The following is a 27,855-nucleotide window of genomic DNA, read 5'->3' as shown; positions in this document are numbered from 1 at the left end:
ACCTAGGTCTGCGGCACTGTGGACTCTGGCTTTTCTGGAACCACAGCAGCACATCACTCCCTTCTAACAGTAACAGTGACCTCGCGGAGGGCGCAGGGCTTCCCAGCCCCGTGGCAGTCCAGCCTGCCAGCCCGCAGTCCAGCGGTGGTTATACATCCGCTGCAGACCCACACATGGGACCAAGGCCCGGTCGTGGTTGGCCGAGTGAGGATGTGCCGTCACGGGCTCACTGACTCACTCGGGCCAACACACTTCACACCCTGAGTTCATCCTCCAGGATGAACAAATCTAGACTTCCTGAGCGTCTCGTGGGAGCTGAAGAGAACCGCAAACCTGAGACCCTTAACAGTGACGTCATTCAATCCCTTCCCGTTACGTTTTCTGAGAAGAAGTAGCCCAAGCATAATCAGCGACACTGTATGTTCAGGAGGAAAAAAGTGCAGTGTTTACACTTTATTTTTGACATAAAGCCGTATTTACACAATACATTCATATTTTTAAATGTTACAGCTCTCTGTAGAAAACCATTCCATCACAAAACAGCAACTTGTGACCCGGATTCCATCTTTAAAATATTAAATCAAATGAAAATATTCCTAATTTCATAGCCCATCACAGAGGGAGACTCTGAAGGGAGGCGGGAGTGAAGAGCAGGTGACAGCGAGAGGGCCCCCACCCGATGGGGACAGAGACCGGGAGAGCCCGAGGCTGGGGCACGTGCCCTCCCCCGCAACCCGGGCGACTTCCGAGGCCGTGGACGAAGCACCCCACTTCCCACTGTGTCGTGAGGCCGAGCGCGGCTCTGAAGGCGCAGCTCGGGCTACGCGGGGCCAGCGCCCTGGACCTGGCTGGCGGCCTTCTCGCCTGAGGGCTCCTCTGAGCCCTCCCGCTCCCTGTTCCAGTCCTTCAGGCCCTCAGGCAGCGAGGTGTCCTCGTCCAGGCTGCCGGTGCCTTCCACAAATTCCTCATACGTAGACTTTTCCGCAAACGGTCTGGGGCCCAGGAGTTCCACCATGTCGTTCTTGTCTAACACTTCTTTCTCTAACAGGAGCAGAGCAACCTGCAATGCGAACACCTGCGGTTAAACAGTCACCCAGCAACGTCTCTCCAATCTCATTACCTCCTATTTACAGTCAACCCCCTTCCAAAAAACGGTTTAGGACCACTGAAAAGAGATATTCACGGTCATGTCACTTTAGAATAAGATGTGCAAAAATCCTGGAAAAACACGTGTCCCCACGAAGGGCGCAGCTGCACAGTGTGGTGCATCCACGTGGCCCGTGACTGTGCCCTGGACTTAGTGGGGGAGCTCTGTCCCTGACACCGCAGAAAGACATCCTTGGGGAGGAGAGCCAGACGCAGTGTCCCTGGGCCCCACCTGCTTCCAAAGAGGGGAGGAGCTCCCTCTGGCTTACGGAGCAGAAAGAAATACTGCAAGGAAGTGTGAGAGTGATGCAAGTGACTGGGGGTGGGGGTGGGGGAAAGGGTGGAAACAGGGAAATTTTAAAAGGTGGTTGACAAAAATAAAGACAAATGAGGCAGAGACACAATATGAAGCAGGAGATTAACGTGAAAATATGCATCTCGAAGTTCTGGTCTCTGTGTGGCTGAACCACAAGACTGACATGACACACAGCCACAGAAAAAGGGACCCCTGCCAGCTACGAGTGGCGAGGTGAGGGACGGTGTCAGGAGGACAGGGAACAGGGTCACGTTAGACCCGCTGTTACCACTGCCTTTCTACTTCTGCTGCCACCACGGCACCACCTCAGGAAGTTAAAACACACCCACGGCTGCCTCTGCACTGGCCTCTGACTGTACCCCTGGAGGTGGCACCCTGCTGCCACTCTCCTTTATTTTTTTTAAGTTTTGGTATTTTTTTTTTAAAAGATTTATTTTTTTAAATTAATTTATTTTGGCTGCGCCGGGTCTTAGTTGTAACGTGCGGACTCTTAGTTGCGGCATGCGAGATCTAGTTCCCCGATCAGGGATCAAACCCAGGCCCCCTGCAATGGGAGCGCGGAGTCTTAACCACTGGCCCACCAGGGAAGTCCCCGCCGCTCCCTCCTTTAAATGATGAGTTTTTAAGCATTTCCACTCCGGATTCTTTCAGTACTCCTGACTATAAAACACAGGGGCCGGATGAGATCTCCATGAAGGGCGCCTCTAGCTCCAGAGCTGTGTTTCCCGCAGAGCTCTGGAGGCCCCAGACACCCTGTCCTGCCGTCTGCACCCCCTCCTTGCTCACTAGGGCCCCACACAGCGAGTCCTCCTCTCCTCCCCATGTTCACTCTGTAGCCTGATGAGCTGTCAGGGTGGATGTCAGCCTTCTCTGCCCTCTACCCTCTCCCCTCAGAGCCCCTGCTGCAGGCCCCCTCCCACCTACCCCGTGCTCTGTGAAAAGGCACCTTGGGCTCTGCCGGGCACAGCTCACAGTGGGCTTCTCTGAAGATCTGCCAATCGGACAGCATCATCTTAGAATAGCTTTTTTCTCTATCAATCCTTTATAGAAGACTTTTCACCTGTGCTTTTGTCATGAGAGTGTGGAATATTTGAAAAACAGAAAATTCTCTGGTTGCACGGATTCTGAATAATTAAGAGTTTACTGGATGCAAGAAATCGACTGAATTAGAAAGGCTCCCTCCCTTTTGAAAGTGCTATCAAATGAGGCACAACAGCGGAAGATACAAAGAATGTTTGTTCACGGAAGGTCATAATTAAGCAAAGGTCCTACATATCTAGTTTGGCTAATTCTTTCATTTGCCGTTCCACTACCTCTTTACTCTGGAGGTGAAGAGCAGTGGTCAATCCCGATCAGGCCACCGGGCTCTGCATCTGGAAGCACTTGGTGGGTGAGTGCAGGTTCAACTGTGTCTGGTGTTGTGAACAGACTTCGTTAATCCCGCGCTCACATTCCTAAGAACCAGCAGCCGGGATCGTGCCCGCTGCTGCTCCTCCCACATCCCCCCAGCCCCGCAGAGACAGCGGACACAGCAACAGGATGGAGGAAGGAGCCTGGGATTAACAGGCACAGGGGATGTCGGCGTCTACAAACCAACCAACCAGTCAAGCCATCAGTCTCAACTCTTTCTGCAAAACCGTGCAGAGAATCATTGGTGCACCCAGCACCCACCTTCTCCACATCTGCTTTCTTTTCCGTGAGAAGAGCGACTGTCCTCTTGTAAGCATCGTTGATAAGTATTCGTACTTCGTCATCTATCAGTCTGGCCGTGGCTTCGCTGTAAGGCTTTTCCAACACCATGTCCCCCTGACGGGGGAGGTCAAAGGAGATTTGCCCGACCTTTTCATTCATGCCGAACTGAACAATCTGAAAAAGAATGCGTGACTAGTGGTGGGCATCCATTTCTGCTCACAGGTTTTTATAAAATGGCAGCAAATCCATTGACATGAAATCCACACACCTCACTGCAGTACTACTCGTTAACCTGCAACAACGACACGGCGGCCTTGAGTCGGCCAAGTAGACCAGGGTGTTCTGCGTAGATGGAGGTTGGTAGGACAAGACCAGAGACCCACAGGCAACATCTACAAGGCAGGTGGCAAACGGGCAGGGACAAACCCCAACGGTGACGAGACCTGCTTGAAATCGCTCTGCACGAGGGGAGGGGAGGACAGGCAAGGAGCATCCGACAGACGGGAGGAACCACCCAGGCCGCCCAGAGGCTCCTCCCGCGTCGCCCGGGCTCCAGGAACCTGCAAGGGGCGTCTGCATTCTCCCTGAGTCCACGGGGCCTGGCCTGTACCCCATGAGACCCCCACACTAACTAACCACACAAAAACCCCACATTAAGAAGCTGTGGAAATAAAATCCAAACTGACCAGAAAAGAGAAGGTGCAGATAAAAGACGGGAGCAGGAACAGATCAGAAAGTAGGAAGTCACGTTTTTTAAAAGTTTATGAAAACAGCAGGAAAGGAAACTCTAAAACCGTAAAACTAGAAAAACTGTCTTAATCCACCTCCTTCCTAAGAGATCAGGAAAACAAACTTCATGTAAAAGTGGGCAACAGAAAAATCCCTTACAAAGTTGTTATGAGAAGAAAGTAAGGAGAATAATGTCTACACAGATAAGGGAAGTGGGATGGAGAGACGTCCATAAAACAGATGAAAACTGTAACCCACAACTTCAGAAAAGGCTAACCGAAATCAGGAAGGTGAAGGAAAATAAGAAAGAATAATATTAAGTCAGAATCAGAAAATTTAGATGAGGTGCTAGAACGCAGGAAATAAAAAAAGAAAACATTACAATTATTTTTTTAAATGGAGATTAAACTAGAAAGAACACAAGAGCAAACAACCCCAACAAACAAATGCCCTAAGAAAAATTATTGGTTTTTTTGGGTTTTTTTTGGCAGTGCTGCGCGGCACATGCGATCTTAGTTCCCTGACCAGGGATATAACCCGCGTCCCCTGCATTGGAAGCTTGGAGTCTTAACCACTGGACCACCAGGGAAGTCCCAAGAAAAATGAAAGGTATGGGAAAGTAACAGGCCCAGAAGAGCTGACATATGAATAAAAGGAGTTCCCAAAGAAAGTCACTGACATCAAGTTCCACGACAGCAAAATGACCTTGTCTGGGGATGGAGGCGGCCGGGATAAACTTAAAGGAAACAGGGGAATGGCTGCTCCCAGCAGAAAGGACCAGAAGGGACAGGCACTGGGGAGTCCATGCGGGATCCCATAGGCTTGTAACTGAACGTAAACTCTACTGATGTGCTTTATACACTCTTAGTAATAAACTTGAAAAACCGAACTCTCAAAACAAGGGTTTCTTTTCCTAAGTTTTGATCGTTTTAAAATGGATTTCTCTTAAGAAGTAACCCTTGCCTGGAAAGCCTAGACCAGTCAAACAGCAGTGCTGTTCCAGAGCTGTTGGTGCAGGGGAGGATGCAAGATGACCCCGCCCACACTCACCTGAGCATACGCACTCTGAGTCACTTTTCGCAAGTCGTCCTGAGCACCGGTTGTGATTCTCCCGAAGAAGATCTCCTCTGACACGCGGCCGCCCAGAGTCATGCACATCCTGTCCAGGAGCTGCTCTTTGGTGTAGAGGTACTGCTCCTTGGGTAAGTACTGCGCGTAGCCCAGCCCTTTGCCCCGAGGGATGATGGACACCTGACGAGGAGAACACACGGCGCGCTGAGGACGGACGCGGCCACTGGAGGCTGATGTGGAGCCACAGGGAGACTCACTGGCGAGGAAAGCACCACAGACTCGGCTTGAGGAGTTGGGTGGGAGGGCCCGTCCAGGAGAGCATTTTCTCTTAGGGTAACCTCACCCGAAAGGTCTATAAAGTATTTCTTGTCTCTTATAAAGCTCAACTGGAAGTGTTCAGTCCTGACAACAGGGCTGCTGCTGAGTGGCGACCCCTCCAGACTTGACCGCCGGCCCCGCCTACCCCGCTTTCCAGGAGGCAGACAGAGGGGCCAGCAGCCTTCGTTTTCTAGTCCTCTTGTTGCAATTGAGTAGATTCCTTTAATTTTTACAATCAATGCGCCCAGTTACAGGTTACAGTTCAGTGAGTTCCGACAAACAGCCTCTCCCACAACCAAGATACAAAACATCTTCCTCTTCTCCCCGAAGTCCCCTCCCCCGCCCCCACAGATGAGTTGCAATTTCTAGAACTGCAGTAAATGGCCTCATACAGTATGGACTTCACCGCATCTGGTCTGTGTCACTGTCCCCGAGACCCACCCCCACTGCCGGCTGTGTTAACAGTGCACTCGGCTCCACTGCCACAGAGCAATCACTGGGTAAAAACACACCAAACATCCACTCCTTCTTGAGGGACTTTGGGGGCTCTTTCCGGTTTATTGCTATTACAGATGAAGCAGTAAAAGTATTCCATGGACATGTTTTTATTTCTCTTGGGTAAACACACAGGAGTGGGACCGTTTGGTTGTATTGGAAGCATTTGTCACCTTTATGAGAAACTGCCTAACTGGTTTCCACAGTGGCTGCCCCGGGTCAGGTGCCCGTCCGCAGGCATGGGGGCCAACTGGACTGACCTCGGGACACGTGGAGCTTCGGCAGGGTTCCACCCACACCTCCCGGTGACTTAGGGCATCCAGTATCTTCACGTGCCTGGCGCCCATTCCTATTCCTTCTCTTGGGAAGTACATGCGCATATATCTTGCCTATTATTTTACAGGGTTGCTTGTTTCCCTACCACTGAATTTTAAGAGTCCTTTATGTATTCCAGGTACACGTCCGTCCTCTGTCATATACACGTACTGCAAGTATTTCCAAGGTGTGTGGCTTGCCCTTCATTTTCTCTGTGGAGTCAGGGAAACCCTCTGGGCAAGAGAGCCCCAGACGCCCAAGCCTGACCCACAGTAGCAACTGCTTTTCCAGAGTGAACCCCTCCAGCTTCTGCACACTTTTCTTTCCAAACTTTATAACTCATCTGTGTGACCCCTTCACCCCAACACCATCAGCAGATGTTCCTGCCACGTGGCCCCGTGTGGCCACCGTCTGTTCCACGCCAACTGCCTCACCTTCAGGAGGGGGTCCGCGTGCTCCAGATACCAGCCGGCAACTGCGTGGCCAGCCTCGTGGTATGCCACCGTCTTCTTCTCCTCGGGCTGCAGAACCTGAGTTTTTTTCTCTAAGCCTGACATGCAGAACAGAAAACAAAACCCACTGCTTTAGTGACACCGACATCAAAGGAGATTTACACGATACCACACAGCGTCTCATCTAAATCGTGACTCAGAGACCAAGCTGCCTGTGACCATGGAAGATTCCCAATCAGGGGCAGAACGAAGCAAAGCATCAACTTCAAAATATACAACCACCGCAAAACGCATTCACTACCCCACCCCAGGCCCACTTTCTCCTGCTCTCCCACTCGAGTCACATATCTTGTTTTGAGAAATAAACAGAAATGCAAAGTAAAATTCAGCATTAGGGTCAATTTGACACATAAAATTCACAGAAAACGAAGACATCTGGAAAGAGCTCACTGGCTAGTCTAGGCATTGGGAATCACCAAGTAGGGGGAGACAAGGACCCGGCCGAGGTGGCAGGCACATGAGGGTGGGAGGAGAGCCAGGCCCGTGAGAGGGCCTGGGATGCCTGCTCAGGGACACAGACCGAGGCAGCAGCCCGGCACCCCCAGCAGTGCAGCCGCAGAGCAGCCCTGAGAAGGTGCCCCCGAGCCGGCCCGCGTGTTGCCAGAACTGAAGGACCCCCGCTCCAGCCTGGATGGAGGCGGACGCGGAGCTCGCCCGCACCTCTGGGCTGTAGTCTGTACTGATACAAAGCTCACACGTGACACCAGCTTTCTCGTGTTCCAGGTACTCATCTGAGAATTTCTCAACTGGTAACACGTTAAGGAGTCTGGGAGATTGAAAAAGAAAAGAGGGCAAACTGTGTTCCCGAGGACTCAGCCCAGGACAAGCACACGCCGCAGAGCCGCCAGTGGCTGGGGAGAGGGCAGGTGGACAGCCCTGTGCTCCAGACACAGACACGCAGTTCTCATGCCCCCAAAACACAAGAACCCCCAGCTTGTCACAGGATTTCCTCTCCTCCGCTCGCGATCCCGTCACAGGGCGCGTGCTGGCCCTAGCGGCTGAGCGTGAACGGCACGCCCGTGCCCCTCAGGGCAAGGGCTCTGCCCCACCCGCCGCCCTGGCCGCTTTCACAAACTCACTTTCCTACTAAACACGCTCCCCTCCCCCGCTTCCCCCTGACCTAAAAGAACACAAAGAGTCTTCTCCTGTGTTTACAGTGAGGTATTTTAACTCCACTCACAACTCTGTCATCTTAGACTTTTTCTTTTCCCTAACGAATCTCAAACGGTCCAGTCACTCACTCGGCCCGCTACAACTCCCCCCGCCAACCAACGCCCGGCCCCTCCCGGCCCCCCTGCAGTGGCACCTACTCCTTGTCTCACCTGCTAATGAGCCTGCCAGGCCTGTGGCACAAAACAAGCTTCGGAAACTGCTGACAGCCGTTTCCCCCTCGGCTGTCGGTTGCGTGGCCCGTGCCCTCACCCACCCCGCACCACGGGAACCACGGCCGTGCGCAGGACCCCACGGGGACATCCCGCCCCGGCTCACTTCCCGCCAAACCAGCGGCCCCGAGGACGCCCTTCCCACCTGTGGCCATGGGGCTCCCACGCTCACGTCCGCTACCGCACGTTAAGGACCAGTAGGGGCTCTGCCTCCAGACGCGCCTCTCCTTCAAAGATGCATCTTCCTGAACTATCACTGACTATCCCGTTACTCAGTGGCTCAGGAAAACTCGTGTTAGTACAATACTGGCCGCAAAACAACATTAAAAAAGCTCTTAACATTCAAGGCTTGCTAAAATCTAGGCTTCAACACCTCTCTCCACTTTGTCTTCCTTCCCACAGGAACTGGAGTCTGAGCAACTCACCTCCCTCCCTGAGGCACAGGCCATGACCTGCTCCTCTGCTCACCCGCGTTCACAACACATCCCCTCCTCCTCCTGAGCCCAGTTTAAACCCCGCTCTTCTGTGGAGCCTGCCTGGCTGCAGTGCCATTCCCTCCTCTGAATGCCCAAGTTCTCGAACTGCTAGTTATCTTTTTAACGGTATTAACTATAAGCTCTCTAGAAAGCAAGGAAAACACATTACTGGCCAACCCTGCTTGACAGGTGAGCATTTCCCAGTCAAACGGTTGTTACAGCTGTTCATCCATCACCTATATCTAGCTTAGAGCACATTTAACTCATGCGATGAAATTTTTGGAAACAGGGAGGTTGTGAGTGTTTTAGAAAAACTAGATTGCTATGATGCTATAATTCAGGGGAGGACACCTCCCTGCTTGCCGCCCGTGCAGCATGAGGGTGGCGTCTCAGACCCATCCGACAGGGTGCCGGCGAGCCCCAGGCCTGGGCAGATACACGCCCCGGCCTCAAACTCATGCCATCCGCCCTTGGTCGTGGGTCCCACCAGATGCCTTACCGCCAATTACTCGTTCAATTGCTTGTTCGAAATGTTTCTGATTTATGGAATCTGAAAGGTGTCTCGCAGCGATCAAAGCAGCTTCATTGCAGACGTTGGCAACATCGGCTCCTGTGAAAGGGACACACACAACGGCTCACCCACCAAATACACCTGAGCTCACTGGTCACACATTGTGAAGAAGGGAACCCGGGCCAACCGTCCACCAGCAGCAGGCTGTAGCGCTCAGTCCTGCCTGGCACAATCTGGCCCCTGAATTGCGCGCTGCAAGTATCAGCAGCAGACAGATGCCCACAGGCAGCCCTCCACCTTTAGAGACTGTGCAATGACAGCAAACTAAGACAGCGCTTTAAAATGCCCATCAACTTAGTTCCACCATCTCTGTTGGGAAAGTGACTTAAGTGGATATTGGGCAATCTGCTGAAATATAATGAAATACATAGGCATTAAAATGACCTAATGCATTCAGTTAAACAACGGAAGTTAAACATGAGAAGCTTGCCAAAAGCTTTCTAGATCCTTAGGTCTCTGTAAATTACCTTTACAGAGAAAGTATATAGGGACACAAATAGGCCATAACACAATGTATGTGCTCAACAAAAAATATTAAAAAGTCAGGCCCCTGGGACATTGAAGGTGCCTGTGCCCGTGTATATAACCTTCTCAGGCTGTAGATAGATGGTCCCTTCTATTTCATGTTAAGTTCGGAAGAAGGGAGAGAGGGAACAAGAAAGGAAGGGTCACATCCTGTAGACACAACAGCAGGTCGTGCTCACCTACCTGAAAACCCCGGGGTCAAGGATGCGAGTCTTCTTGCCAGCTTCTCCTTTTCCAGGGTGCTGTCCAGTTTCAGTGGTCGGAGGTGAACTTTGAAAATAGAGGCTCTTCCTTTTATGTCCGGCGGTCCTTGAAAAATTATTTTTAAGGAAAAAAAAACCATAGTGAAACAGTTGTACCCCTCCTCACAAGAACTGGCCTGAATCCAGGGAAAACCATCTCACCGATAAAGATCTGCCTGTCGAAGCGCCCTGGCCTCATCAGCGCGGGGTCCAGGATATCTGGTCGGTTGGTGCCCGCCAAAATGACCACGTTCGTCGTTGTGTTAAAGCCTGGAAATAGAACAAAGGCATCACCATTGTTAAATGCCGTGAGGAAGAAGGTGACAGCGTGCCTGTCCAGAACGTATGAGCACGAGACACACCACTTTAGTTTTCTATTTATTATCTAGTGATTTTTTAAGTCACAAACTTAATGATTTTTCTTACTATTCATCTTGTCCTTAATGATTAAGTCATATATAGTATAAGACTTAAAGATTTAAGGATCAACTACTAAAGACAAATTACCAAAGATTTTAATTTATGTAACTAGAAATGTAGATTACGTTGTCAACTTTACCAAGTTTTAAAAAGCAGTAAGGTTAAATTTGCAAAGGAAGTGTCTGAACTCCCTGGGCCACAGGGACCACTCACTGCGTATCTGAAGGCAGGCACCACCCCACCTCCAACCTCTTCTGCAGACTCAGCCTGCTCGTCTGACTGGCCATTTCTCAAACGGCAATGCCGTGGCCACAGAGCCGTCACCCCCAGGACCCTGGCGCTGAAGGAGCCTGGCCCGTTCCTCCAGGGTGGGCTCTGCTGTGCACGGGGGTCCGCAGAGCCGAGGATCAGCCCCACCTTCTCAGACTGGCTCCCATGCCCAGCCCAGGAACGCAGACCCGCTCAAAATCTGCCAAATTTGCACTTGCTAACGCATGGGTTTTCCTGATCCTTCAGAATCTTAAATGGTTTGAGAATGAGATTATGATTCTTTAGTGAAGCATTTCACCAGTTTTTCTCTTATTTGGCACCAGGTACAAATGCCATCTTAACACCAATATTAAGTTACGGCAGGCTGCCAGGCAAGACTATTTTGCTATTACCTGTACTGGAATAAAAGAGCCTTTCGATAGGGCTGTTTATTTTAGCAAACCCTCTTTGCTCTCTGTATCAGCACAGGACTCTCATTTTAGAAACATGAAGAACAATTAGCGCAGTTCAAAACACAAAAGACTTGAATATTCACCATCCATTTCCACCAGCAGCTGGTTGAGGGTATTCTCCTGCTCACTCTGCCCCCCGAAGTTGCCCCTTCCTCTCTTCCTTCCCACAGCATCTATTTCATCGATGAAGAGGATGCAAGGGGCATTCTTCCGAGCGAGGGCAAATAAGTCACGGACCTGGATGAAAATGTAAGCACTGGAGTCACTTGACAAGTGAGTGTTATCCTCCCAATAAAACACAGACATCAAGCTTCCTGTCCCCCAGGAAGGCCATCCTGTGTCACACACTGTACAGTACAAATTTAAAAAGTTACAAGCAGCAAAGAAGTCACATGGCAAACGGTGGGAAACTTATGTAAGGTGAGCAAATATTATTTCTAAAAGCTCATCAGTTATTGTTGTGTAAGAAGCACGAACACCAACAAACTGACGCTACATATCTTTGTCCTACTAAAAGGTAACAGGTAGAGTTGTAAAGTTTGTATTCAGTTTATAAGTCCAACCACCCCGGGCCCCCTTCACGCCCGAGGCAGGCAGTAACAGCAGACACTTACTCAAACACCCAGCGACGTGTACACACAGCAGAGGCATGACCCTCCCGAGCCCAGCCAGCTGTCGCCCACCTTCTGACCTGCTGAGTTAATACAGTGTGAGGTGAGACTTACTCTAGCTGGACCCACACCGACAAACATCTCCAAGAACTCAGATCCACTAACGGTGATGAAAGGGACGTTGGCTTCTCCGGCTGTGGCCTTCGCCAGCAGTGTCTTCCCAGTGCCTGGAGGACCGGTGAGAATGGCACCCTTCAGATACAAAAAAGAGAAAGTATATTTGACCAGAATTTCAGAAAAATAAATTGCATATCCATAAATAATTCCAAGGTATAAATCTGTCTACAAATTTTAGTGATATACACTAAATATTTCTTAAACATGTGAACAATGATAGTAATTATATTAGTAAGAATATTAGTAACATTATATTAGTAAGAAGAGAAAGAAAATTATATGAGAAATATAGAGAAATATATTAGAAATTATATTAGAGAAACATAGAGAAAGTAATTATATTAGTGAGAAGAGAAAGGAAAAGACTATTAGAGACTATACTGTTTTAAAAAACTTGGTAAGAATGTGAAATTTGAAATACTTCTCTTACTTTTTAAGACTTTTAGTGTTTCTCTTTAGACCTAACAGTATATAAAGGGTGACTTAAGCTGGGAATCTACTAATAAACCGCCTGAGGTTTACTTCAATAATTCAAGGAGACACAAATATCACACTTCCCACTTACATTTTGCTTATTTTCTTTGCTGTAAAATTTCACAAATGAAGTAAAAATCTAATAACCAATGATGAACTTAAAAAGAATACTATGTTTGCTCAAACACTGTAATTACTTAAGTCGTGGAGATGCCTAAATATGATGTGAACAGGTATGCAAGTATGGCAAATTACAGAACTATAAAATGTGACTTTTTATCCATGGAGGCAGGCAGGACATGAAATCAAGGAAATGATGATTCCCTTTACAAAGGACTCCTTTAAAGTAAACTTTATTAACGGGTTTTAAAAAGAATTAGTTAAACATTTTCTCTTCATTTACTTAACGCCTGAGCCTGGCCCTGGGGACACAAAGATGGGCAAGGCTACCCGTGGCATGCAGTGGGCGGGGGGAGGTCTGTCCTCCATGGAGTCCTGGGCCACGAACCTGAGTTCCAGGCCAGGCCTGCTCATGGTGCTGAGGGAGGGACAGCGAGGTCACAGCAGAGGCAGTGTGCTCGGGGCTGCTGAGAGGGGGGTGTCTAAGTGGCCCTGGAGGGAGAAGGCAGCAAACCAAGGGGAGAGGACACACATTTTCTCGGGAACGCACGCTACCTGCAAGAAGACACATCCACGCAGGACAGCCGACCTGAAGAGACGCGCAAGTTAAACGGAGACTAGTAAGTTAAGATGGAGGAAGGAGAGAAAAAGAGCTACTTTATAAGTAATCAAACTTCATAATATTGTAACTTCAGAGATCAAGAAATACTTCAGAAGATTTTTGGGTTAATGAGCTGAAAACCGTCTTCTGAAAGTTCATTTTACCTTTGGGATTTTTGCTCCTAGGTCTTGGTACTGCTTTGGGTTTTTCAGGAAATTCACAAATTCCATTATCTCTAGCTTGGCCTCCTCGCAGCCCGCCACATCTTTGAACTTCACATCTATCTCGTCCTTTAGGACCTTGGCAGTGGTTTCTCCGACACTGAAGAGTCCGCCCATGCCCCGGCCCGTGCGGCCGATGCCGGCCGGCCCCCTCCGGATGGTGTAGAGCAGGAAGGTGATGATGAGCACGGTGGGCAGCATGCTCAGCAGGAAGGAGCTGGGGGCCACACGACAGCGCAGCGCTCAGGCGGGCGGCCCTGGCTCGGCTGCCCTGTGAGGGACCCGCCACCCCGTAACTGCACACGGTTTCTGCCTGTGCAACACCGGGCTATCCGGGTACATCTGAGGCACAAGGAGACTCTTAGTGTGTCAGTATCACTGAAGGAGAATCTCAGAAAGACCAAAGAAAAACCTGTTCCTAACACGTACGCTGTCCAGTGGTGCTTTATTCCTACCTCAAGAACCACCATTTATGCACAGGACAGACCTGTGATTTACTATCACTACATCAAAATTTCAAAGAAATTTCGTTCAAATTGCTCATTTAACAATTTTAACATGATTCTGGTGTTAGCCTGGGTAGAAATTCCAGTTCTCTTATTGGAATGCATCAACTTATTCTGAAGAGATGTCTTCCAAATATTCAATCCTTGCGAAGGCAACAGTGGTGAAAGCTGTCTCTGGGCGGCTCGTGCAGGCTCAGAGACCCAGGGGCAGGCGTGCCCTCCAACCCGTGCCTGCCCTGGGGGGAGCGGCTCAGGGATGACCTACAGCCTTTTGCTTTCTGTTTGTCTTAATAAAGTCAATTTCCACACAACTACGGGCACAGACATATACTTATACTGGGTAACAGAATGCAATTTAGTTTAACTTACCCTAAGAAATTTAGGTCAAAACCTGATACATGGTTTATGTAAAAAACAAAACAAAACAAGAATAAAACCAGGATTAGCTTTCTAATTTTTCATCTATTATAAAATTTTTAATGCTGCTACAGCATTTAAACCATGAACAATTTACCTTTGGTTTATTTCTGGAGAAAAAAAATAAACACACTGACAATAAAGGTTTAAGGAATGGTGCAACAAAACTTTGTGTAATGTTTCAGGACCAGCCTACAAAGTTAAGTAATTATATGATAACTTCGGGGACCAAGGGATATATTGCATCACGTGTGAAATAATCTCGGCAGCTAGCTGGATCTATTAATAATACTGCAGGTAGATTGCAGATCTACATACACCAAGACTCAAGAGAGTCCCTGAAGCCGAGTAAGACCATCAGCTCAATAACATGCTAGCTACCCCTTTCTCTGCTCTCTTACATGTACAAAAAAATTAAGCTTTATTTCTACTTTCACTCTCAAACTGGTAACTAAATCAAGGTATGCGTTCTGCATTTAATGCAAATGGGGTCACCACCAGGAGATCTACCAGGGCGTCCATGGGTGAGCACTCAAAGGCCATGTATTCCCAAATAAACCCAAAGACAAGCAACTCCTGAAATCAACAAGCTGTTCCTGAAAGACTCAGACCTGAAGTAGCCTTTCTAAAGACAAATAACCTTTAAAGTGAAGAAGAAGCTCTGACCAGAGAGGAAGAAGCATTACTTAAAAATCCTGGAAACTCTGTGAAATACAAATGTAAAGGATAGTTAAAAGGTGGGAATGCCACTCTTTAACACAAAGGGGCTCTTTATGCTAAAATCCTACTCAAGAACGGTGCATTGGACATTAACCCCAAACCACTGCTTAATCAAGATAAATATTAACATGTAGAAAATCAACCAGTCTCCAGCAAACTAGTAAGTTACTAATGGTTGAAAAGAACTCTGGCCAAACTGAGAGGCCTGTTGAGAATATAAAGTGTGATGCGATGCCCCCTGGTGACAGAACACACAGTGAGCCCAGGGAGCACAGGCAGCCTCCTGTGTTCACAGACACGCTTCTTACCCGTCACTCTCAGCAATGTAGACCACAGGGACCCGATTCTCCCCTTCTATGCCCAATTCCTGCTGTAAAGTTTCCAGATTCCGCTCAAAGGTGTCCACACTGCCAATATTGAACCAGACATATTGCTGTAAGGACAGAAAAACAAAATATCCTAATTTTGTTAGGGGAATGAAGAGGAAACAAAGGATTCAATTTACAAAGGATTCAACTTTCCAAGAATTTTTCAGAAATACTGCAAATTTACAAATTAAAAAACCCAACAATAACACAAGACTTGTCTTAACAATGCAGTGACTAAGCTTCACTCAGTGAGAACCCTTGACAAGCCTCAGCCAGTAAGCATTTCTATAGCAGCATTCCTCCACGGTCCTAAAATTGTAAACTTGAAAGATGAAAACTCTCTTTGAAAAGACAACCCTTTTCATAAACAAACAAGCGTCCTTTTCCTCTTGTCCACTTCCCAGGAACTTCTTAGCTGCCTGGTCCCAAACTAAACACCAGCCTGCGGCAGTGATGGCACTTCTCAGTGTTGGGACGGTTCCCAGCCCCAGATGCACAACGACACCCTGGGTCCTCAGAAGGAGGTGCTATCACCGACCGCTAGGAGGCAGCTCCACCCAATGGGGCAGAAATCCCCTCCAGTCACTGGACCTGGGAGTTCCTGGGACCCTAGGGAGGGACACCCGAAGGGCTGGAGGCAATGGCGATGCTCCCCGCCAGCACAGGGTTCCCCACCGTGCTGGCGTTTACTGCCCCCGTATGACAGAGGACAAAACTACAGGGGTGACCTCACCGCCCACGGTTACACATCTAGGAAGCCAGCCCAGGCAGGCTGGCTCCAGGGCCAGCGACAATAACCAGCAGGCCACACTGGCTCTCCGACACAACCACTCCCACCTCTGGAGCTTCCCCACACACTGGCCCCTGTTCCCAGCACCCGGCAAGTATCAGCTGCACTGCACAGCCCCGAAAGACTTTATTCCTCCTCTAACCTGCAAACACCTAAAAAACACGTAAACCTCAGACACTTGAGACGTGTACACAGACAAGAGCAACACGTCCCCGCAACCCTTCCACCACCAGGGTTACTGAGTGGGGGCCGTCACTCTGGTGTTTCTCTCCATGTGTCTAAAAACAAAAGACGGCGAGTAAGTTGTATAATATTATATAACAATAGTTCTCGGTAAGTTGTTCACAGACAAAGCTACACGATTCCTGTGGTTATAGGCCCCAAATGTGTCAATGACAGAACACTCCCCAACTTGGCTCCCACCACCAACGGGGCAACAAGCTAAATGATGCCTCACATCAGAGAGTCGGGCGGACCAAGGCCCAGCAGCACGGAGATTCCAGGGACAAGACCTAGGTGAGACCCTCTGGGGTGGGTCCCAGCTCCGCAGGTGATTCCTATGCACACTGAGGTTTGACAACCACCACTGACCTACACAATCTCATTTGAGAGCTAAGCCCTAAGAGCATTAGTGTCACTCCCATTTTAAAGATAAAGAAACTGAGGCTTCGAGGGGTTAGGCCATAGAGCTAGTAAAGAGCAGAGCTTATCTGAGGCCAAGTGTGTCAGACTCCAAAGCCTGTGCTTATACAGCACAGCACAGCAATTAATATCGCTATGCCATAAGCAGTTGGACACTGAAAATCTTAGACCCATTTCCGAAAGCTTGAAATAGTCTTTATTAAACAGGCAATACATATTCTCTGTAAAAAACTAAAGAAACACAAACATAATGAAAATAAAAAGCATCCATGACCTCAATATCCAGAGATAAACACTATTAGCAATTTTGATGTTGTTTTTTCAAGGTTTCATAATACCCCTTTTACAATCTTGAAATATGCACAATTTTGAAAAGAAATCAACATAAAACCTTAACTGTAATATAAAGGAGTGATACAAAGTAATTTATAATAAGATGGTACGAATTTCAATATGAAAATGCTTGTGCATGCCAGTACTAAGTGTAAAAACTGCTCCCCAGGGAGGAGCAGGCCCTACTGAGAGCCGAGCCCCAGCAGGCGATTAAAGAGGGACGTGAGGAGCCGCTACTGCTGACCAGGGGCCTAACGGGCCTGTTTATATGGTTCTAATTTTTTGCCCTATAAACAATGTTTTGGAGGACATCCTTGCACAGACACCTTTACATGCATCCCTAATTATTTCCCTAGGATTATCACTGAAGCAAAATTACTGGGTGTATGCGTACTTTCAAAACTGCTGATACACACACTGCCAAACTGTCCTCTTGAAAGGGAGTGCCAATTTAATTCCCAGCACTAAAAGTCTGAGGAATAGTTCTGAGAAAAAAAAAAGTATCATGGTTATTAATGAACATTTCATCATAAGATAAAGAGAATGGGGGGTGGGGATTAAGACAATTCAAACAACTTTCCTAACAGTGACTGAAATACCAAAGTCCTATGACGTTACAGATATTCTTATATTTATTGATATGTTATCAGAGACACGGTCACCATCAGTTCTCTTTTTCCTTAAATGTGGCCCCATCCAGGCAGGATGACGACGAAATGGTGAAGCGAAGGCATCCTTAGATAGAAGGGATGCAGCCTGGAAGAGGGCTGGCCCTAGAGGAGCTGTAAGATCGCAGGATGCCCAGGGGCTAGGAGTGGGCCTGGGGGTTGGGCCCAGGAGGGCTGGGAATCACCTGGAAACCTCATCTGCCCCCTCCCCCCCATAATCCCCTCAACCCACTCTGGGGTCTCTGGAACACAGTTCAAACTGGTTGGACAAGAAATACAAATGTTTTTTTTAAAATAAGAACAGAAATGGAAATTAAAATAATATAACATCACAAAACAGTTGAGAGAGATATGACCAGAATGCTTCTTAAACTGATTTGACAAAAGGTGTCTTAAGACATAAGCAATTCAGATTTTTAACATTTTTTTTCTTAACCAAACAACTGTTTTCTCAGTCTTGAAAAATCATAGATACTGGAATACTGAAAACTAGATTTCACTCACTGGTTCCTAAATGAACAGCCAACGTGATCACCAAACCAAACCAAAACCAAAACCACTGCCCAGTCCCTGCACACGTTACGGACACAACGTTCACATCCTCACTGTTAGTGAGGATCCTGGCTGCTGCGCTGCCCAGCTCTGACGCGGCCAGCATACATGGCTACCGCAACGTGAGGGAATGCTTGCTTTTCAGTTTTACATCTGAAAAGTTAATTTACAGCTAATTCACATCAATTAATAAAATCATTTACCCCATCAACAGGAGTTTTTCCTGGTGTAAAAGTCACTCGAACAAAACGCTTGTTGACGACTTCCAGTCTGTCTACCTGGAATTTTAAGAAGTTAAATATTCAAACATAAATTTACACAAAGACTTGAGATATTCTTTTAAGCTCATCTGAAATGCCTACATTTCAGACACACAAAAGAATATAAAGTAAAGAAAGAAGATAACGTAAGGATTCCCCGTGTTGCCCCCTCCTGCTTGAGAAAGAAAACATCACAAACACTGCTGAAGCCCCCAGTCACCCAGATGTGGCCGCTCTCTGCAGCGGGTGCTGGCCACCCCAAAGCAGGGCCTGGTCCCAGGCCACAGAGACCCAACCCTAAACAGACACTCACTTCTGCCTGTTTTTAAACTTTAAAAATGGTCTCATCTGGCATGTACTTTTCTACAACTTTTTCTTCTGTCCTTGTATTTGTAAGGTTCTCCTTGCTGACATGTCAGTTCTGCAGGGTACCCCATTTTATAAGTACACCCCAAGGTATTGGTCCATTCTCCTGTTCACAGACATTCAGGCTGTTTCAAACGCTCCCCCATCACAAACAATGCTGCTGTGAACATTCCTGTGTATACCATCTGGACATATCTTCAAGAACTTCCCTGGGATACGTACCTATAGATAAACACAGTCCGGCTAGGCTGCAGGGCAAAATCGCTCTCCAAAACACTACTGTCCTCACTTGCTATTGTAAGACTTTTAAATTTCTGCCCCTCTACGGTATAAAATGGTTTAATTGATTTTCCTGCAAGCTTCTAACTACACAGGGTCCTGAAGATCGCTTGTACACCTCACCCTGAGGGCTCTGGCTGCTGCGGAGTGGAGCACTTTTGGGGGGGCCTGTTTCCTGCCGCTGTCAAGTCTGCTCTGGCAGGAAGTCTGGAAGGTACGAGCCCAATATGCGAAGTGAGGGAGCCCTGGAAGGTTCCAGGAGGAACCGGAATAGGGGCTCACCATCTGGAAAGGACTATAGAACTCTACCCCCCATAAAGCTGCTGGGGCAACGGTAGACTGAGTGCAGAGAACCAGCAGGTCAGGAGGAGATGTGGCTACAAAGCCAGGACCTGTCCCCACACTCGAAGGATAGGAGTCACTTCTTAGAAAGCAGGCTCCTCACGACACCTGGGAATCACACAGGTGAGAGCCTCACTTGCTTCAAAAATCTGAGTAGATAATCGTTTCCATTTTGTCCATCCTCACCTTACTGTACGACCTTTAAAAATAATTTTAGATTCTTTATATTTCTTAAGTATTAACATCTTTATTTTACTCATTTCATTGAAGAAAAATCCAGTATTGAGAGCTTAAATCATTTCCCCAAGGTTACAGAGCAGGCCTAATCCTCGTTCTCTTACTACCACTTTACTTCATCAAGTCTAAGATGGGCATTTTTCATATTTTAACCTCTCAGACATTGGGATGCATGTTGACAACTGATGGTATTACACAGTTTCACTGGCGGCTCACTCAATCTTTCTTAGTAACATGTAAAATAACATGTGCCTTACAATCCACAGCATCTTAAATGAGCTGAAACCGGGTCTCACTGGGCAAAGACCCAGCCCGGCAGCACAGAGCTCATGCCCAGGCCTTCACTCAGAGCCCATGGCTCTCACTGTAAACACTGAATCACCTATTCACCCACTTCCAGGCCCACAGGAGATTACAAGCAGTGAAGGTGTAAAGGAGCTGGGAGAGGCTGGAAAAGGTGCAGGGAGGAGAGGCACCCGAGGGCAAAAGAGGAATGATGGGAGCAGACGGGGACGCCAGAGCAACAGTCAGGAGCCGTGGCTCCAAAGCGAGGCTCTAGCATGAAAAGAAATAAAAGGAGTTCGTGGTAAATTTGGGACTGCTGGGTCAAAACAAACAGGTTCCTTGGTTGCAGTACTTTCCAGCATTAGAAAAATCCAACACGGGACTTGATGACGAACAAGCCTGGCTAACTTGGTGGCTGTTTATCACTTTATTGGCCTCATCTGAACCCCACCCTTTGAACCCCTGCAGCCTGCGGGCCCACACAATACTTACTACTCCTTTGGAAAGATAGTTATTGACAAAGTCCTTCCATGTGATTTCTCTTCCGGAGCTCTTGAACAGGAAGTAAAACAGGACTCCTCCCCAAAACAGGGCGGTCCAGAGAAAGTACATCCTGAATTCCTTGTCATCCCACGGAACGTCACCCTGGGCAAGGAAGGAGACATTTCTGTGAAGCGTGCAATGTAACAACACGGTCTACGCTGTGCTGGATGCAAATCCCTTCCAATGCCATGAATGCCACCCCAGAGCCCCAACGTCAACCACACAGTGTGGAATCAAACCTTCTGGAACCTGGACCACCAGTGAGAATCATCTTTCTTCCCACCTCGTTTTCCACCACCACCAACTCCTCCTCCAGAAGGACGCGGGGCAGCCGCTGGCTTCGGTTCTGTTCACAGACAGAGAGTGTGTACAGCGGCACAGCAGGATTTCCTATCTCTCAGCAATGTTTTCATTAATACAGTTTAATGAAGTTTTATTGCAAAACACATGGCAACTGATCAGTTACTAAACAAAGTGCTATGAGGAAGCCTGAGACTAAGAGAGAGAGGGGTAGCCCTCAGGGAGGCTCCTGGAGCTTCACACACATGGTCTCACGAGCTGCACACTTACCCAAGGACCAGCAGACACACGACTCCGCCCATCTTACAGATAAGAAAGGGGCTGACATGCCTGCTGATCACCTGGTGCAGTGCTCAGTGACAGTGAGCAAGTGACAGAGCTGGGATCTGAGTGCACATGAGTGCGTTCCTGAGTTCCCACCTGAAGGTAAAAAGTAGGTGCCCCCGCCCTGCCCCAAGCCCTGAAGTGAACACTTAACAGTTTCTTCTGCAGGAAAGACATGATTTTGATAACTGGCCAAAAACAAAACCACCACCACCACCACCAACAAACCCACCTCATCCCCATAAAATCTGTTGGTAAGAATCTGAAATTAGTCACTGTCATGAGTTGAACTGTGTCCTCCAAACTCATTTGCTGGAGTCCTACTCCCCAGTGATCTTAGGGTCTTCACCAAAATACACAAGTTGAAATGAGGTCACATGGGTGAGTCCTAATCCAATATGATTAATGTTCTTATAAAAAGGGGACATTTGGACACAGACATGCACAGAAAAAAGGAGACATGAAGAGACCCAGGCAGAAGATGGCTGTCTACAAGCCAAGGAGAAGGCCTGGAACAGACCTTTCCCTCACGACCCTCAGGAGAAACCAACCCTGCCGCCTGCCGATACACTGATCTTGGACATCCAGCCTCCAGAACTGAGACATACTGTTGCTTCTGACACCCAGTTGTGGAACTTTGTTCTGGCAGCCCTAGGAAACTAATACAGTCACTAATACCTTCCCTTTCCCCCACTTCTCCATCCTTTCAAAGACCCACAAATACTGTTCTGACATCTTCAACTCCTGGGAAGCCACCCCCTCACTGTGCAGGCCAGGAGGCTTCAGCACCCAGTCACCTGCAGGGCTTCATGGCCTGGGCTTCCTGCTGTGCTCACCCCTCCGAGATGCACACAGGGAGCTCCTGCACCCCTATCTTAAGTGAGGCAGGGTCTCAGAGAGGCAAGCCCACCGCTAAGAGGCCCAGGCCTGGGAAATAAAGAGGAGGCACATTTCTAAAGTTGTTGAACGATGTCCCATGTACTCTGGGACAAAGTAACATATATGCAAAAGGTACCCAATAGGTTATATTTAAAAAGTGGACCAATCACCATTAATCAGTCCCAAACCAAGGTCAACAGGAAGTCGCCCGGTCACCAGCGCTCCATCAGCCCACACAGCACTGCTCCTTCCTCGGCTCTGGCCTGGCTTTCATGCTCCACATTCTCTTAGCATGTATTTGTCCCTCCAACGAGACCCAAGTTCACTTAAAAACAAAGGCTGTGTTTTATTTTTCCTTATATTTCCCTAGAAGGAAACGATGCCAGCTGAATGCCAGCACGTGCTGGGCACTGTGCTAAATGCTATCACACGTGAAAGGGGAACAGGGCCTGGGACCCACACAGGCCCCCAAGCCACCGGCTCTGACAAAACCTCTCTGAGTCGCTAAGGGACGATAAGCCTCCGAGGAACAACTTGAAAAACACTGCACTCACAATACATGTCAAGTAAATTGCATGTATTGATAACATGTGCCAAATGTACTTACCAAATATGCAGTTAGATATGACTGATACTGACCAGCCAATATCTCTAAGGTAAACTTCAATTAATTCAATTTGAAAAATGACAAGAAATATGAGCAGAAAATTAAGATAAAACGAAACAGAATTTTATATGTGCTCCTAGACTACAGTTTCAGAACTGACTTAAGATTTTCTTTGTTCAGTGAAAACTATCAGCAACATCATATATTAGGGGAAAACAGTAAGTTCAAACATAATCTTTTGAAAAGGTACCTTTTTTTTCTCCCATAACTTCTTTAGGTTCACTAGCTTTTTTTCCATTTTTCCCATTGGGAAAGTATTTTTCAAATCCTGTTAGAAAAGGAAAAAAAATACATATCCTCAAACTAAAATTCATCAAGTTTTGTGTACGTGCTCTTTGTTTTTATTTTTATTTATTTATTTAAAATAAATAAATTTATTTATTTATTTATTTTTAGCTGTGTTGGGTCTTTGTTTCTGTGCGAGGGCTTTCTCTAGCTGCGGTGAGCGGGGGCCATTCTTCATTGTGGTGCGTGGGCCTCTCACTATCGCGGCCTCTCTTGCTGCGGAGCACAGGCTCCAGACGCGCAGGCTCAGTAGTTGTGGCTCACGAGCCCAGTTGCTCCGCGGCATGTGGGATCTTCCCAGACCAGGGCTCCAACCCGTGTCCCCTGCATTGGCAGGCAGATTCTCAACCACTGCACCACCAGGGAAGCCCGCTCTTTGTTTTTAAAGCAGCTGATTCATCACTAAAAAGCACAAGCTAGAAGTATAACATTGCTTGTGTAGGGAGTAAATCAAAGTCTAGATAATACAGCTCACAACCCCGAGGAGTCATAGGGAAAGGCCTCACTGGCCTGCCCACCTCATTACCGACAAAGGTGCCACATTTGAAGGTGACACGCTGTCATCGCTGCAATCACACAGGAGGAGGTGGGGTGGGTTATAAGATGAGACATGACTTAGGAATCAACCGAAACAACGCCTCTGCACCTGCCCTGTCAACGCCCGCTGACAGCGAGTCTCTGTCACAAGACTGTCTACCGTCACAGTCACATCTAAATGTTTACCTTTTGGAGGCCGAGAACAGAATCTTTGATAAGCAGCAATCACATCTGTCAGAAGAGAACTTCTGCTGGTTTTTGCTTGAGTTGTAGCATATTGATAAAGCTGCAACACAACATATAAATAAAAGCATGAAGGTTACATCAAGGTAAGAATGAAAAGAGCTTCATTTCCTAATACCACCAAGTGGATGAAATGCTTCTCCCTTCAACAGGCAGTTACAGACTAGAACAGAATGGCTCCCCCACCGAGGGAGGACTAGGGTTGTCCAGCCCTGGGCCGTTCTAGTGCAGCAAGAACTAGGAGATACACACTTCGCCCAGAAAACGAGAGTACTTCAAATCATACCTAATTAAGAGCTGCAGCCCAATTACGATTCTCTACCAACACGTTCACTCTGGCATTGTTTACTTAATTTGTAGCATTCAAAAGGCAAACTCTGACATGGAACATCTGCTGCCTCACTTGCAGGGTCTATCAAACTACAAGGTCATTTACCTGAAATTACAGAACAATGCCGCTTGTGAACACAATACTAAATTTATCTGTGTTCAAAGACAAGAAAGTTATGGTCCAATGTCACTGATAGCCCTTGTACTAGTAACATTTGCTAAAGGTATTTGATATACTGCCATCCTGACAAGTCCCTTTACAGGTATATCTCTGCTTTAAATAACATGCTGCTAAAAATTGTTTGTAAATACTGCCTATATAAGTCAGAATATAATGTAAACAAACTGAACAAGCTCCTTATTAAATATTTAGGTGCACAATTAAAAGCAATCAACGGCAAGGTCCACTGAGGGGCTATATCCAAATTTGGCAGTGGAAAAGTTCAAGTAATCCTATCCTTTTGAAAAATGAAAATTCACCACCATTTTTTAGGACACGCTTTTACATACAGGTGAGAATGTTTAAAGTGAAGTTCATCTGCATTAGTATCCATCCTCACTTGCCTCCTTTATGGTCTGATGAGAAAAACAAAATACCACAAAACCATATAAAATCACTTCACATCCACAAGTGTGGCCATAATAAAAAAGAGAGACAATAACAAGTGTTGGTGAGGATCTGCAGAAACTGGAACTCTTGTGCACTGCTGGGGTGATGGGTACAGCCACTTTGGGAAAGTTTGGCATTCTCAAAATGTTAAACGTAGAGTTCAGTTACCACGTGATCCAGCAAATCCATTCCTACTCAAGAAAATTGAAAACATATGTCCACACAAAACCTTGTACATGAATGTTCATAGTAGCATTATTCATAACAGCCAAAAAGTGGAAACAACCCAAATGTCCATCAACTGATGATGAACAGACAAAATGTGGTATATGCACACAATGGAATTTTATTCAGCCATAAAAAAGGAATGAAGTACTGATACACGCTACCATGAAACCTTGAAAACATTATGCTAAGTTAAAGAAACCAGACACAAAAAGTCACATATTACATGACTCCATTTATATGAAATGTCCAAAATAGGCAAATCCACAGAGACTGTAGATTAGTAGTTGCCTGGGGCTGGAGGAATGGTTGGGGAGAAATGGGGCATGACTGCTACTGGTTATAGGGCTTCTATTTGAGTGATGAAAATGTTCTGGAATTAGATAGTGGTAATGGTTGCACAAACTTACGAATATACTAAAAACCATGGAACAGTACACTTGAAAACGGTGGATTTTATGATATCTGGATTAAATAATCAACTAAAAACCAAAAAAGAATGAGCTGATTTAATTCCAAATTAATGCACAATTAATAGCAAAGTAGGACAGAAACACTGATACTGTTCTTGGTAGACAGCAATGCTGGTCTGAGAGAACTTGGAGCTTCTGTTATGTTGGGCCCTCCCTGACGGCTGGGAACACTTGGCCTAAGAAATAACCACTGATAATGGATAAGAGTGTGCCATATGTCAATAAATATATTCCAATGCCAAATCCATTACGGGTGTGGATTGAAATGACCTGTTATCCACGCTGGACAGGGCAAGAAGTCACTGAATATCTGCTCCAGGCCAGGTGTTGCCAAGCAGTGGGGAGCCCACAGGGGGACCAGAACCAGCGCTGCCTCGAAGAAACTCAGAAGAGTAAGGAAGAGTCCTGGGAACAAATCAATTACAGGACGGCACCGCACGTGCAACAATACAAAACCTTAAGTAGAAAGGTACAGAGGTGGCACAGAGAAGGAAGTGGTTACATGTTTAAGTGACCTAGCCATGTCACAGGGAAGTGACACCTAGCCTGGGATTTGAAAGACTCACAGTTCACCAGGCAAACAGTATCAAAACTTTTAATTTTGGTGAAGCTGGAAATCTGATTTTTTGCATGATGATCTTCAACATATCTCATGATATTAGGGGACTCACAGTCATGCACCTGCAGTGGGAGAAAACAACGAATGCCCAGGGATACTACTGTGAGGGTCAAATGTGATAATATATGGAAAAACACTTTTAAAATTGTGTGGCAATACCCAGATTTACATGATCATTTCCAATCATTCTGAAAGCTACTTGAGAGCAAGGGTTCTTTATTAACACCATATTAAGCAAGTCTTTGTATCACAATAAAGTACAGAAATGGGTACACGGTATGTACTTCATAAACATTATTAGCTTGCTGAATAATCAGCCCCCTTTAGGCTCTCTTTTCAAATTGCATTGACCTGGAATACCTCTAGCAATAACCCCCATGACTGTATTTAATGATGAGATTATTTTCTACAAAAGAACCATCAATTAAATATTTTTCCTCTATCTAATCTAAGCCCATTCAAAGAACAATACATATAAAAGATTATGAATTTGCAAAATTTAAGTACAGAGGACCCCAATTTAGAGAATTAGGTTTTACGTCTGACGATGTGAGTACTTTTTAGTTGTGAAGCATCGGTTTCAATCCTTTGAGGATTATACCTGAGACCACACATCAAAATCTTTTCCCCAGGAACCTCACTGTGAGAACAGATTTTTAACAGATGGACAAACGTAGAGGAAAATCTGTCCTCTCAGCGTCCCTTGCAGGTAGCAGAGTAATGCCCTGGCGTCCCCACCTAGATCTTCAGGGCAGTACCAGGGAATATGTGGCACCGACTTCCACAAGCAGGAGACTTCCTTACACCTCAGCATCGAAGATTCACGGAAACTATAGTGCCACTCGAAAGAAAGGCCTTTTAGATAAGATTCCTGACAAAAAGCCCTACAAACTCACAAGGCAGATCCCTACCTGCTTATTACATGTCTGAGTCCAATATTCACAAGGGACAAAAGAGGAATTCGAGCAAGGTTAAGACGGGGAAATGGATGTAATGCAAGAAACGGAAAAAAGGCCTAGTGCACGGCCATTCTGAGTAAGAGACGAAGCCGAATAACCCTGGCTGGCAAGGGGGCTTCGAGGAGAAAACATCAGGAATGCAGGTGCTATCACTGCCCTTTCCGTGTAAAGACTGAGAACACTTCCTCCAGGGCATCTGGCGACTGACCCCAGGGCTCGCCCACCACCCCCGGGGCTCCGTGCGCGGTCGTGGTCAACCTGCGCGAGGCGGGTCCGCCGCGCGCACAGCCGACATCCGCTCTGGGAGCCCGGGCCTGACGGCGGCAGAGCGGCGCCCCTCTGGGGGGGACACCGTTAACGATCCCGGTTGTTAGGCGTCGTGTCCGCCGGACGGCGACAGCCCCACCCCCGAGCGCTCGCCGCCGGCTCCCGACGCGCTCCGCTCCGCAGGCCTCCCGGGCCCAGGGCAGCCCCGCCGCTCCGAGGCCCGTCTCTACCCGGGCCGGGGACCCACGCCGAGAGCAGGGCCCGTGACCTTGACTCCCGGAGCCGGGCCGGAAGCGGGTCGTCGGCCGGAAGCGGGCCGGGGGCGCCGGACTCACCTTCCGCAGGCAGAGCCGCTCGGTGGGGCCCGCGCGGCCGCCAGGCACGAGCATCGGGGGCAGCCCGCGGGTCCGGCAGGCGCCCCGGCCCCACAGCAGCAGGCACCGGTGCGCCATGGCCGCCGGCGCGTCCCTCGGGCCGGGCGCTGACGGGCAAGCGGCCGTAGACGGCCGGGCGCTCTCGGAGCTGAGGCCACGGGACGGCTCGCCAGCCACCCCAGGCTCTTCTGCGTCTGCTCGCGCCCCGCCCCGCCCCGGCGCGCTGACGTCAGCCGCACGGCGGCGTGCCCTCGGGCAGGGCCGCGGCCCCGCCTCCGCAGCGTTCAGGGTCAGGGCGGAGGTGGGGCCTGAGGGGAGG

At 47.9% G+C, this 27,855-nt stretch overlaps 1 protein-coding gene across 1 annotated transcript; it reads right to left on the bottom strand.

Moving 5' to 3' along the window:
• Positions 1–422: 422 nt before the first annotated feature.
• AFG3L2 (AFG3 like matrix AAA peptidase subunit 2) lies at positions 423–27,730 on the bottom strand. The gene is made up of 17 exons (XM_068562373.1): positions 27,498–27,730; positions 23,623–23,722; positions 22,805–22,882; positions 20,684–20,790; positions 20,394–20,546; positions 18,336–18,410; positions 15,088–15,212; positions 13,080–13,353; positions 11,658–11,795; positions 11,016–11,169; positions 9,953–10,060; positions 9,732–9,857; positions 8,952–9,062; positions 6,517–6,632; positions 4,934–5,134; positions 3,134–3,328; positions 423–1,060 (listed from the first exon to the last, which is right to left on the bottom strand). The coding sequence occupies exons 1-17, from the start codon at positions 27,612–27,614 to the stop codon at positions 821–823; spliced, it is 2,418 nt and encodes an 805-aa protein (XP_068418474.1). The 5' UTR covers positions 27,615–27,730; the 3' UTR covers positions 423–820.
• Positions 27,731–27,855: the final 125 nt, after the last annotated feature.

This window comes from Eschrichtius robustus, chromosome 14 (assembly GCF_028021215.1).
Source record: "Eschrichtius robustus isolate mEscRob2 chromosome 14, mEscRob2.pri, whole genome shotgun sequence".
Taxonomy (NCBI): Eukaryota; Metazoa; Chordata; class Mammalia; order Artiodactyla; family Eschrichtiidae; genus Eschrichtius; species Eschrichtius robustus.
The sequence above is the reverse complement of the archived record's forward strand: the minus strand, read 5'-3'. Positions and strand labels throughout refer to the sequence as shown.

What these genes read in the sequence shown, in the direction of transcription:
- AFG3L2 (XM_068562373.1), bottom strand. Translation starts at nt 27,614, where the DNA reads ATGGCGCACCGGTGCCTGCTGCTGTGGGGCCGGGGCGCCTGCCGGACC. An exon ending in CGACAGGCAGATCTTTATCG is followed by an intron (nt 9,858 to 9,952) that starts GTGAGATGGTTT and finishes TAATTTTTCAAG; the next exon opens with GACCGCCGGACATAAAAGGA. An exon ending in AGAAAGCAGATGTGGAGAAG is followed by an intron (nt 1,061 to 3,133) that starts GTGGGTGCTGGG and finishes TTCGCATTGCAG; the next exon opens with GTTGCTCTGCTCCTGTTAGA.